Source organism: Capra hircus, chromosome 19 (assembly GCF_001704415.2).
Source record: "Capra hircus breed San Clemente chromosome 19, ASM170441v1, whole genome shotgun sequence".
Classification (NCBI taxonomy): Eukaryota; Metazoa; Chordata; class Mammalia; order Artiodactyla; family Bovidae; genus Capra; species Capra hircus.
Genome location: NC_030826.1, coordinates 4814372 through 4828293, shown reverse-complemented (window position 1 = coordinate 4828293; position 13922 = coordinate 4814372). Strand labels below are relative to the sequence as shown.

General features: G+C 35.8%; 1 protein-coding gene across 1 annotated transcript in view; it reads right to left on the bottom strand.

Moving 5' to 3' along the window:
- The window catches only part of STXBP4 (syntaxin binding protein 4), a 230976-nt gene that overhangs the window by 169561 nt on the left and 47493 nt on the right, over positions 1–13922 (bottom strand). The window contains exons 6-9 of the mRNA XM_013971768.2: positions 12383–12489; positions 11989–12205; positions 10444–10522; positions 3095–3189 (exon numbers count right to left, since the gene is read on the bottom strand). Coding sequence (XP_013827222.2) covers positions 3095–3189; positions 10444–10522; positions 11989–12205; positions 12383–12489 — 498 coding nt within the window. The remainder of the gene's footprint in view (positions 1–3094; positions 3190–10443; positions 10523–11988; positions 12206–12382; positions 12490–13922) is intronic.

Here is a 13922-nt window from a genome sequence, read left to right as displayed (position 1 = left end):
TAAGAAGATGGGTATGTGCTTGTGTTTGTGTGAGTGTATATATAATGGAATACTACTCAGCCATAAAAAATGAAATTCTGCCATTTGCAGCAACATGGATGGGCCTAGAGAATATGCTTAGTGAAATAAGTCAGACAAAGACAAGAATTATATATCACATGTGGAATCTAAAACACAATACAAACATATATACAAAACAGACTCAAAGGTATAGGAAACAAATTTTTGATTATCAAAGAGGAAAGGAAAGGGGGGAATTAGGGACAAATCTCAGGTATGGGATTAATAGATATAAGCTACTATATATAAACGAGATGAACAGCAAAGATTTACTGTATAGCACAAGGAATTATAGTCATTTTATAATAACTATAATGGAGTATAATCTGCAAAAATTCTGAATTACTATGCAAGATACCTGAAGCTAATATAATACTATAAATCAACTATACTTCAATTATAAAAATAAATTGCAGGTAATGTATCTTTGATTAAAAACAGGTTCCAATAATTTCTTGAATAACTAATGTCATCTTTAAACTGTAAATAAAAATGCAAATTTGTCAGACACATAAATGTCCTTAACTTTTTCTGATATCCAAAAAATGATGAATTTTAAAACTGTCACTCTTTAATATATTGGTCACGTACTTCCCAACCTAATACAAAGAACACCTCATTAACTATATTCAGACATTGGAAACCACTGCTCACTACAGATTTCTTCAAATGTTACAGAAATGGCAAGAGTAAAGTAAACATCAGTGAAATGGCATCTGTAACCCAAAGCATCTTTCTCAGGTACAAAAAATATAGATAGCAAGAAGAGGCAATAAATTTTGACCTTCAAGCCAACTAAAAAGTATATCCCTATTTCTATGTTTAACCATACCTACTTATAAGTTTAACAATGGGATCAAATGAGACACATAGTATTAGTTCAGTGTTAGAAATTACTTTCCAGTATATCCTGATATAAAACTGTCTCCCTAGATTACTAAAACATGAAGGAGTTCATGAAGACAATGCCCCAGAAACATACATTTCACAGGCAATTTCCCTCATCAAATTCTAACTTTTCTGCCTTTCTTAACAATTGCACCACCTCCCAACTTTTTGTTAACCTGTTCTGTTAAGAAAAATGATGGATAAGGAAGAAAATAAAATAACTGGGACCTTGTTTCTTAAAATAAATTGCAACCCAGAAAAAAAAAATTGTACTGTTTTTGCTAATGACTTAATAACCACACAACCAGTCAACACCTTTTCCTTGTGAAATATTTTATATTACCAATTTCCTAGATACTATATGTAAATACTTATAGGAAACAGAGTAAAAAGATAGAATTTTATTACATTTTAAACACTTGAGCACATTTATCAGTAAATAGGAAATATGCTAAAAATGTAATGGACAATAAATCTGTCTACAAAGTAGCAACTAAAATAGAAGGATCTATTTCAAATTAAACTGATACAGATATTACTACATTACTATGCAATTATTCAAAAAGGTAAGAGTAACTTAGAAAACATGGGTAGATAGAAACTAAAATGGATTTTAGAAAAAATATTTATTGCATGAAATTTAGTTTCAAACTCTGAAAACAAAGACTGCTCTACTAAATATAGTCACTGAAAATATCTGGAATAAAAGCAGGGAGGCTGAATTTACACAGAATGTAGGTTTCCTTGGCTATAAAACTAATTTTATTTTGCTACAAAAATAATCAATTTGCTTAGGCTAAAAGGAGGACTAAAAGTGGAATACCGAATCAATATGCAAGCAACTCGGAATCAATACAAATTTAGATGATTTTTGAATCTTTAAGAAAATTAATCATTTTTTTAAAGTATGTGCTAGAAAAATTTAACTAGTTTAATTCAAGGAATAAACACTGCCAGGTAAAGTCATTAGCTGAATAACTTTCTCCTTATCCAGAGGAATGATTAATATTAAACCTCAGATATTCCAAAATGTATATAACAGAAATATCATTAAAAAAAAGTAGTTATTTATTTTTAGATATTAATAGATGTGGTTTTAATACTCTATTTTTTGATGATTTTAATGTTACTGATTGTAAAACTTGCCATTATCCAGAACTTACATTTTAGCCACAAAAAGAAAGTAAAACACAGAAAAAGATACTCAGGATTTCGAAGACACAAGGGAGACATATCAAGTATCTAATTAATGAGAAAATTTTATAGAGCATAAATCAGATTTGTGTGGTGGTACAGATTTAAGTAGTGGTACAAAGAGATTGCAAGCGTTCACTTGATGATAAAACACAGAAGGTTTCAGGGTGCTGTAAAGTGATGTTCATTGCTACAGATGTGCAAAAATGGCAATTCTGGCCTAAACTATAAACGTTAGCAAGAAGCTGGACAAAGGAGTTGGAACTGAGTCAGAATCTGAACAATGAGTAAGATTCAAACTGGTGTTGATAAGGGTATTATTAGAGGACCATGCAAAGGTCTGAATATGTGCATGAATGGTAATGCATAATTACTCTGCTGCTGCTGCTGCTAAGTCGCTTCAGTCGTGTCTGACTCTGTGTGACCATTTTTATACTCTTCCTAAATGTAAAAAATCATTATCCACAAAAGCAAAGTAGAGGCTGTGAACCTTTAGCACTATATCTATTTTCATATTTAAAAACCAAATGAACAACCCAAAAACTTTCATATATTTTTGCTGTCAGCTCCCAGGTAACCTGAGAGGAAAAGTTTTAAAATCTTTTTCTGCTTATAATTTTTCTTTTTTAATCATCTTGTTTCTTTTATAAATAGAAATTCTCAATATAAAGTTATCCTCCATATGATTTTTTGGGTACACTGCTACCATTTTCTTTTTATCTAGGAGGTTTCTATTTTGTTGTTTAGGATTTAGCTTCCCTTCACTTTTTCAAAAATTGAATAATGGGGTATTACTTCCTTGGACTTATTGCCATTACACGTTTGAAGTCTAATTAACTGCAAATGGATAACTCAAGAAACTAATGGCTCCAATTTTTCATCCTCACAAAGAATGACAATACTTCCTTGCTATAGTTTCATGGAAGAAAAATGAAAAATTTCAAGTATTTACCATTTCTAGTTTCTCTACCTTAACGCGAACAGATGGATTTAGGGAAATCTTCTTTCCTTGTGGCCCATAGTTATCAGTCCAAGCAGGGGCAATATCTAAGAGACAACAGGGTACAGATTAATTGGAAATTTAATTGGAATAGAACTTTTCATTTGACAGGAGGTGTTCTTGGCTGCTGATGTTCAGAAAGAATTCTGGCTAATCAGTTGGCAGCTTTCATTTCTGTTTTCATTATTTTTTATTCTTTAAATCTAAAACGTATCATCTAGACCAACTTCACTTAAGCCTTAAAAGACATGGTCTAAAAAGAGTAGCCAATTATGCATTAAGTCTCACAGAAATATTAATTTAAAATACAAACATACATCCCACCACTTACCCTGTCATCATAATGCCTTAATTGCAAAATGAAGTCTTTTTTTCTTCCAACCTTAGTAAAATTATATTAGAAATTCAAAAAGGTCATAATTTCTCTTTGGCAGAAGTAGTTTGCTATATGAGGTCTGAAGGTACTATGGAAAAACTCACAAATGCAAACTGTTTCACGGTTGCACATAAAGTATGATTAGTCTGAGAGCTTCTTGAACTGAAAATCCTATTTCTTATTTTACAGAAGGGTTATATTTTGAGGAGCATAAATGATTCTCAAGAGTTGAGGGTCATATACCTCTCACCCATTCTCTAACGCCTTCTCAGTATACCCTGACTATTTAGACAAGCTCTATCCTTGCTTTATAAGTAAAAACCAGGTGTCCCAAGTGACTAGAATTTGAAAAATTATTTGCCTTAATATGCCAAATTTTCTCAGATTTCTGAAATTCATGTCAATCCTTGTATCTAAATTGTCACCATTCTAAATACACTTTTAAATGGTATTTTACTAGTTCTACATAGAAACAAGAGGAAGAGAAAAAACTTTTTAAAATGTCACATTTTTATGCAGTGTTTTAATTTTTTTTTAATTTCTCAGAGCATCTGTCTCTAAGTACAAAATGATTTGCATTCTCTTTCCTAAGAACATAAGAAGTGCATATGAAAATAAATAGTCTTCCTCTAAACCTTTAACACTTCCTTAACATTCTATGTAAAATCTTGAATATAACTTATAGGTGTCAAGATCATAAAAAAAAAAATGGTTACTGACTTTTAACTTTAAATGGAATTCAAAGGTTGAGAAAGACTGATTTTAGTATAATAGAATTTTTACAAATTTGACAAAGGCAACAAAGATGTCTTTTTACTGTGATACCTAATTGTTGGCCAAGGGCTAAAAATAAATTACAAATACATTCTTTTTCCTCTTAAGAGAAATTTTTTGCCAAACTTGAAGTGTAGCATAAAAGGTCAGCATGGAGTAAAGTAGTATGGAAATCCAAGTAGGAGATAAGTCAAACCTTATTTTTCATTTGCAGGGGGTGGACATGTGAGTCTTGACAATGACTTTTTAGCCTGGTCCTTGACCTGCCATCAATCTACACTAACACAAGGTGGACCCAAGCTAACTTAATCATGAACTCAGATCAAGACTAACCCTGAGTATGAATTACTCAATTCAAGCATGCATGGAAGGGTGTAGAGGAGACAAAGAGAGGGCAGGACAGGGACACATACCAAGGCATGTGTTTTTACTTATGTTTTCCTCAGTTCAGTCAGTTCAGTTCAGTCGATCAGTCGTGTCTGACTCTTTGCAACCCCATGAATTGCAGCACGCCAGGCTTCCCTGTCCATCACCAACTCCCAGAGTTCACTCAAACTCATGTCCATCGAGTCGGTGATGCCATCCAGCCATCTCATCCTCTGTCGTCCCCTTCTCCTCATGCCCCCAATCCCTCCTAGCATCAGAGTCTCTTCCAGTGAGTCAACTCTTCACATGAGGTGGCCAAAGTATTGGAGTTTCAGCTTTAGCATCATTTCTTCCAAAGAACACCCAGGGCTGATCTCCTTTAGAATGGACTGGTTGGATTTCCTTGCAGTCCAAGGGACTCTCAAGAGTCTTCTCCAACACCACAGTTCAAAAGCATCAATTCTTCGGTGCTCAGCTTTCTTCACAGTCCAACTCTCACATTCATACATGACTACTGGATAAACTATAGCCTTGACTAGATGGATCTTTGTTGTCAAAGTAATGCGTCTGTTTTTGAATATGCTATCTAGGTTGGTCATAACTTTCCTACTTCCAGGCATAAACATTCCCTATGTGCAACAGTGGATATAAGAGAAAAGTAGTGCAAGAGTTGGACAAGACTTAGCAACTAAACCACCATGCTTACTTTTAGGTAGGAAGTCTCTAGGTACATAAGGGCATTAATCAACAATAACCACAGTGACACAGGTATTATTATTTCCAACTAAAAATGATGAGACCAAGACCCCAAAAGGTAAAGAAACTAACACAAGATCATACAGCAAGTAGGTGACCATGTAGGATTCTAATCTCTTATGACTTCTTAAACCAATTGTTTAAATGTGTCAATATCTTTCATCATCAGTCTTATCCATAAAGAAGGAGGAATGAAACAGGTCACTTCACAGGAACTGTGATGGTAAAATTAAAAGCCATAGAAAACTACTATGAAAACTAGGCTTGCATGTGTGCTAAGTCGCTTCAGTCATGTCTGACTCTTTGTGACCCCATGGACTGTTACCCGCCAGGCTCCTCTGTCCATGGGGATTTTCCAAGCAAGAACACTGGAGTGAGTCGCTGTGCCCTCCTCCAGGGGATCTTCCCAACCTAGGAATCAAATCCATATCCCTTAGTCTATCTGCATTTGCAGGTGGGTACTTAACTACTACTGCCACCTGGGAAGCCCATGTAAACTATAAAGTACTGTTAATGGTCATACATACATACAAAGATTAAACAGGAGATTAGTGTAAAATTATACTAACCTCTCAGTGGCTTACCAAAATCTCTCTTCTAGCCAAGCATCCCCTAAATCTTTACCTTGAGCCAAAACTTTAGGAGGATCTAGGCATAAATCACGCATTTGTGCATGCTGTAATTCATGGTAGGTTGATCCGGAAAGCACCCATCACAGACAGTTTGCCTCAACTTCCAGAGTCCCTCTCAGTTTCAGCCTTGAGCGCCTTATTTACTCATGTGGTGGGTGGGTGCGGTGGGGGCCGGGGGGTGAGAATTTTCAAACTGTGGCTTATTTCTCTTGGATCTTCTCTTCCTTTTCTTCTTTTTAGAAGAAAGGAAATAAATGTTTTATGAGTGCAAAAATAAATGCCATTTGGTTAATACTATGAACCTTCCCATGGATGTTTTTCTCATCACTAGCTTGTTTTCAGTTATAAAAGCCTTACTGTAGGAGAATTAAGGCTTCTGCTGTGGTAAAGTTAAAGTAATGGTTGTCTTTCTTCATGCAATAACTCTTTACTGACTTCCTCAGGAATGTCTTTAGTGTGGTTTTAGCTTCCTCATAATTCAGCTTATGGCAGTAGTAAACAGCTGTATTCTGAAATATGAAATTTATATAACAGAATAGTTTCTAAAGGCATACTCAAGTATAAAGCGGATTTAAAAAATTCTAACCAGTTTTACTGGCTTCCCTGGTAGCTCAGCTGGTAAAGAATCTGCCTGCAATGCAGGAGACACCAATTCAATTCCTAGGTTGGGAAGATACTTTGGAGAAGGGATAGGTTACCCATTCCAATATTCTTGGGCCTCCCTGGTGGATGAGATGGTAAAGAATCTGCCTGCAATATGGGAGACCTGGGTTCGATCCCTAGGTTGGGAAGATCCCCTGGAGGAGGGCATGGCAATACACTCCAGTATTCTCGACTGGAGAACCCCATGGACAGAGGAGCCTGGCAGGCTACAGTCCATGGGGTCACAAAAGAGTCAGACATGACTGAGCGACTAACTACATCCAGTTTTACACTTCAGAATGCTTTTGAGATGGGAACAGGGGTAGATTTGCTTCATTAAGTTTATTTTTGTTGAGATTATATTAACATTCATGTATTTTTAAGATTAATAAATAACCAGCTGGCTGAAGGAGTTTAGATGTGACAGTTAAGGATCTAATTTGGGAATTCATAAATAACTACTTTAAACAAGTCACAATGTATGTCAGTTGTTTTCTTTCCCCTCAGAAATATCTTGTCTACTACATTCTTATGGAAGAAAATGGTTCATCCTAAAGTCAATTTCATTTCAACTCTAAAAAAATTTCCCATTCTAATTGCATTTTAATATTTATATAGAGCTTACTCACTCAAATAAATTTTTCAGTAGATTATTTTTCTACAACAAAATCAAGCATCATTTCTTATAGTCACTGATGTAAATTTACCCCAGTTCATTCATCACTGTAGGATCTCCTTGCTCTAACTGGAGTGGCCTCCTAGGATCACTTGACATGTAGCTCATCCTTAATTTTTTGCTTTTGATGATGGTGCCTCATTCACTTAGGATGATCTCTTATCTTCATCCATCCATTGACGTTTACCACTTCTTTCAAGATATAGATGATGTCTGACTTTTGCCAAGAAATTTTTCCCTATTGATTTCTGTATCTTCTTCAGCCACTCAGTCACGTCTGACTCTTTGTGGCCTACCTGGCTCCTCTGTCCATGGAATTTTCCAGACAAAAATACTGGAGCAGGTTGCCATTTCCTAGCTAAGGGGATCTTCTCGATCGAGGATCATACCCTCATCTCTTATGTCTCCTGCACTGGCAGGTGGATTCTTTACCATGAACACCACCTGGGTATTTTGTGAAAAATCAGACACAATGTACTAGCTTCAGGGGTAGAGAGGGAGGATGTAAAATTGAATTGAAAGACAGAAGCTTTCACTTCCGCGCTAAAAAATACATCCTGGAATATTATCTGAGCTATATTCTGAACTTCAGTTTCTGTAAAATTAATAATAGCAAGATGTACTAAGCATATTCTCTGTACCAACTACAAATTGTTTAATATACACAATCTTGTTTAATACTCATAAGAACCCCGTGAGGAAACTGTTTCAATTCAGCTAATAAGTTGGGAACAGAGATCTGAATCTCTAAGTTTGCATTCAGGGCCTGGTAATTTACCATTGTATTTTCCCTGTATCACACTCAGGTCACTTACGACTACTTTTCTTAATCCACTTTGTTCATGTCTTCACATGTCTTGTGCAAGTATGTCATTCATCAATAAGATAGTATAAGTGTGTGTGTGTGCCATGTGTGCTAGGTCGCTTCAGTTATGTCCGACTCTTTGAGACCCTATGGACTGTAGCCTGCCAGGCTCCTCATCCATGGGATTCTTCAGGCAAGACAGTGTATTTCTACTTATTGATTTCTGGCTGTGCCGGGTCTTCCTTGCTGCACCCAGGCTTTCTGTAGTTGCCGTGAGCACGGTCTACTCTCTGGCTGTGGTGCACAGGCTTCTTTCTCATTGTGTGGCTTCTCTTGTTGCAGAGCACAAGCTCTAGGGTGCATGGGCTCCAGCAGTCATGGAATGTGGGCTTGCTAGTTGTGGCGTGTGGGCTCAGTAGCTGTGGCACACAGGCCGAGTTGCCCTGTGGCATGTGGATCTTCCCGGACCAGGGATTGAACCTGTGTCTCCTGCATTGGCAGGTGAACCACTGGAGCACAAGAGAAGTCTGACAGTATACTTCCTAAAGTACTGAACTACTCACCGCCTGCTCTAGTCAACCCAGAACATGGCAAATAGTCAAGTGGTTATCCAATAAAATAATCACACATACACATAAACAAACATACACATACACAATGCTTTCCAATCTGAATAATGAAGGTTTTTAATCTCATATTTTAGTTGACAATATACTATTAAGTATCTCATGAGAAATATTCTAGCTCCTTTATAATTCTTACTGAACCATGATGTACATGACATACTCAGTAAACACTTACTGAATAAATAAATGGCTAAAAGACACGTTAAGTAGTCCAACTATTTTCAAAATTAAAAACAAGTGGCATAAATGCCTCCGTGCCACTGCTTGCTTCTTTCATCTATCTTCTTTTTCTCACATGGGTTCCCAATTTAAAATAAAAACAATATATCAAGAGAAAGGAAATTAATTATGTAAAGGAAATAATACTAAATAAGTTTCTAAAGGCCAACAAATCCCACTAAGTAAAAAGGCATATAATTGATGGTTAAAAATTGTTCCTAATGCACTGGTAAATACTGCTCCAAGTCAGGGAAACGACTATGGAATCCACTATAAATTCCTGCTGGGCATTGGAGCTATGCGCTGTGGTCTGAATGTTGTGTCCTCCCAAAATTTCTATGCTGAAATCCTAACCCCCAAGATCATGGTATTAGAAACTTGGGCCATAGGGAGGTGCTTAGAGCATGAAGGTAAAGCCCTCATGAATGGAATTAGTGTTCTTATAAAAGAGACCCCACAGTGCCCCCTAGACTTTTCTACCATTTGAAGACACAATGAGAATTGCAACCACAAGAAGGCTTTCTCTCAGACCATGCTGGCACCATGACCCTGGACTTCTAGCCTCTAAAACTGTGAGAAATAAATGTCTGTTGTTTATAAGTTATCCAGTCTGTGGTATTTTGCTAAAGTAACCCAGACTATAACACTATAAAATTCTTACTAACTCTTATTTTGCAGTTTTAATCTATACAATGATACCAAAAATTAAAACATATAAGTAACAATTTTCTTAATAGACATAAAATTAACTCTTCTTTTCTACACAATTTTTAATAAGGATAGTTTTTTTCTTTGTTTTCTCATTTAATTTTTGGAGAAAATTTAAGGGGAAGATTGTGTTCTTGAGCCTAGAAACACTTTATTGATTGATAAAAATCTTTTTTGTGGGTAACTCACACAATTAATCCTTTATTGTTTAAAAACATCAAAAAGTCATTTCATGAAAATTAAGAACCAATAATACTGAATCCATAATACTCAAATGTTTTCCAATTTATATCTATATAATCTCTTCTAAGGAAAATAAAACATATTTCTTTTCTTAAGCCATGCTCCCTTCTATAATTTCTCTGAAAGCTGCATTTAATATACCACACCAGGATTTCACTAAAAGGGCAAGGAAACCTAATCTTGATTTAAAGAAGAGTTTTCATTATGTGGTTTTAACAGTCCATTGATTATTATAGCTTCATAGATACTATAATGATAATTTATCTTTTAAAATTACAACCCTTTGCTCAGGAAAATTTTCAATAAAAGTCATAATCTAACAGAGACCACTGCATGATAGACTATTTTTACTCTTTTATTCAATGAAGAAAAAAGAAATAATGCACTCTTCTTTAAAGTCTATTGTCACATTATACACTCCTCACTGAGAGAGTAATTGAAAAAAATAACAGGAAAAAGGAATTAAATGTGCATTTACCTGTATTAGACATATCTGTAGGGCTCTTGTCTGAAGAAGTAATTGGAATCTGTTCTGTTTTCTTGTATCCAGTTTTTATCTAAGAAAGAAAATGAGGAATATGAAATGTCATTTTCTAAAGTAGGTCAAAGACCAGACTAGGAGTTCATGTTAACATAAAAAGAATGATTAATGAGATTAAAGCAATAGTCCTGAAAATATGAAACCTTTAAAATTTTGGTATATTCACCTTCAAACAAAGCAATTCAGAATTAAAGCAACAACTGCTTTTAGCTCTACCATAACCAAGGACAACAAAATATAAGGCTATGTACCATGTCTCTGAAAAGGTATTATAACCCCAAATGAAAAAGTATAAGAGCTAAGAGAAAATCTTAAACTCTATATCTGATTAGCATGGACCCAAAACTGAAGATACCCATGATGAATTTTATCCCACTGACTAAAAGCCTACTTGAGTTTCAAGGCTGTTTTATAGAGTACATGCTCTATTCTATAATTCATTATTAACTACACTGTAACGATTAGTAATTACAGTCATCCCTTTGTATCTGCCAGTTCTGCATCTGCAGATTCAATCAAAAGCAAATTGAAACTATTTTTTAAAAATTCCAGAAAGTTCCAAAAAGCAAAACTTGAATTTGCAGCACCAGCAACTATTTACAAAGCATTTATACTATATTAGCTATTACGAGTAATCTAGAGATGATATAAAGTATATGGGGAGGGTATGCATAGATTGTATGCAAATACAACACCATTGTATACAAGAAACTTTAGCATCCTTGGATTCGGGTATTTGCTGTGGGGCTGTGGGAGGAGGTTGTCCTGGATATCTACAGACAGCAAAGGATGACTGTAATTATATTGATTTCCATGTAGAAACACCCCCTTTTGTGTGATTCACTGGAAGAGACGCTGATGCTGGGAAAGATTGAAGGCAGGAGGAGAAGTGGGTGACAGAAGATGAGATGGTTGGATGTCATTGCCAACTCAATGGACATGAGTTTGAGCAAACTCTAAGAGACAGTGAAGGACAGAGAAGCCTGATATGCTGCAGTCCATGGGGTCGCAAAGAGTCAGACATGCCTTAGCGACTGAACAACAACAAAGGTGAATTATATTCCAGCATATGCATGTGAGGGAACAATATCCACCTACACAGTGTAGAAAAGAGCTGAGGAACAGAAAGGAAGATTGTTCACCTTCAGTCAAGCAGAAAATAGGAAAAAAATAATGAATGGAATAATATGAGAGACTATCTGAAAATAAATATAACATTTCATATCACAGTTTTGAGTGATATCTAAGCATATCTTTGTGATGCCATTTCTGATTATGACTTTCTTGACATAGGATACATTCACCTGAAAAATTATTAATAGCACAGCATAAAAACCTTAAACAAAAAAGATCTTTCAAGGACACACCAATTGGTTAACAAAACTATATTATCAGAATTATAGTTCTATTATGTATACATCAAACATAAAGATACACAAGAGTTTATGGACAATGTAAACAAACAGAGAAATACAAGATTACCTGATTCCTCCTAAAAGAAGGTAAAATGGCATCTGTAGATCTGGGAGTGGATGAGGTCTTTGGAATTAGTATTTCAGGAGAAGAAATAAGGCTAAATTTTGAGGCTTGAGGTCCATATTCTCCTGTAGCTTGTAAAAGGGATGAACAAGATGGATTTTCTAAATGGCTGCTGTCAGATTTCTGTCTTATGAATGCTATCTCCCAAGCAGATTCTGACCTAGCATTAAAAGAAATCACTTTATGGATACAGTACAATTGAATTCTAAGATGACATTTCAAATATTAGCAAAAAAGACTTGTTTTGGGTCTAAAGTAAGTACTAAGACAACTTAAATTTCTATTTTTAGGGAGACATGCTACATGATTCACTCTATCTTATGGCTAGAATAGTTACCTCAGCTTGGCTCTGGTAATTACGCTTTTGGCTTCTTCAAATGATACACCAATCATGGACTCCCTGTTTACTGAGACAAGTTGATCTCCTGGTTTCAAACGTCCATCCTAATAAAAATAGTAATATTTGTAAAGAAACTGATTAAGGTGTTTCTTAAAAACATTACTGACCCAATTTTTAAAATTTAAATTAATTTACTTTAATTGGAGGCTAATTACTTTACGATACTGTGGTGTTTTTTGCCATACAATGACATGAATCAGCCAGGTGTACGTGTGTCTCCAGGTCCTGAACCCTCTTCCCACCTCCCTCCCCATCCGATCCCTCTGGGTTGTCCCAGTGCACCAGCTTTGAGTGCCCTGCTTCATGCATCAAGCTTGCACTGGTCATCTGTTTCACATACAGTAATACACATGTTTCAATGCTATTCTCTCAAATCATCCCACCCTTGCCTTCTCCCACAGAGTACAAAAGTCTGTTCTCTATACCTGTGGGCTTTTGCTGTCTCGCATATCGGGTTGCCGTTACCATCTTTCTAAATTCCATATATATGCATTAATATATTGTATTGGTGTTTTTCTTTCTGACTTACATCACTCTGTATAATAGACTCCAGTTTCATCCACTTCATTAGACCTGAGTCAAATGTGTTCTTTTTAAAAGATGAGTAATATTCCATTATGTATATGTACCACAGCTTTCTTATCCATTTGTCTACCGATGGACATCTAGGCTGCTTCCATGTCCTAGCTATTGTAAACAGTGCTGCGATGAAAACTGGGGTACATGTGTCTCTTTCAATTCTGCTTTCCTCGGTGTATATGCCCAGCATTGGGACTGCTAGGTTGATTGGCAGTTCTATTTTAAGCTTTTTAAGGAATCTCCACACTGTTCTCCATAGTGGCTGTACTAGCTTGCATTCCCACCAACAGTGTAAGTAAGAGGGTTCCCTTTTCTCCATACCCTCTCCAGCATTTATTGTTTGTAGACTTTTTGATGGCAGCCATTCTGACCAGCATGAAATGGTACCTCATTGTGATTTACATTTCTCTGATAATGAGTGATATTGAGCATCTTTTCATGTGTTTCTTAGCCATCTGAATGCCTTCTTTGGAAAATGTCTGTTTAGTTTTTTGGCCCATTTTCTGATTGGGTCACTTATTTTTCTGGTATTGAGCTGCCTGTATGTTTTTGAGATTAACTAACTGTCCACTGCTTCATTTGCTATTGTTTTCTCCCATTCTGAAGGCTGTCTTTTCACCTTGCTTATAGTTTCCTTCAATGTGCAAAGCTTTTAAGTTTAATTAGATCTGATAGATAGATGTCTGATGAACTATGCACGGAGGTTCATGACATTGTACAGGAGACAGGGATCAAGACCATGGCCATGGAAAAGAAATGCAAAAAAGCAAAATGGCTGTCTGGGGAGGCCTTACAAATAGCTGTGAAAAGAAGAGAAGTGAAAAGCAAAGGAGAAACGGAAAGATACGAGCATCTGAATGCAGAGTTCCAAAAAATAGCAAGGAGAGATAAGAAAGCC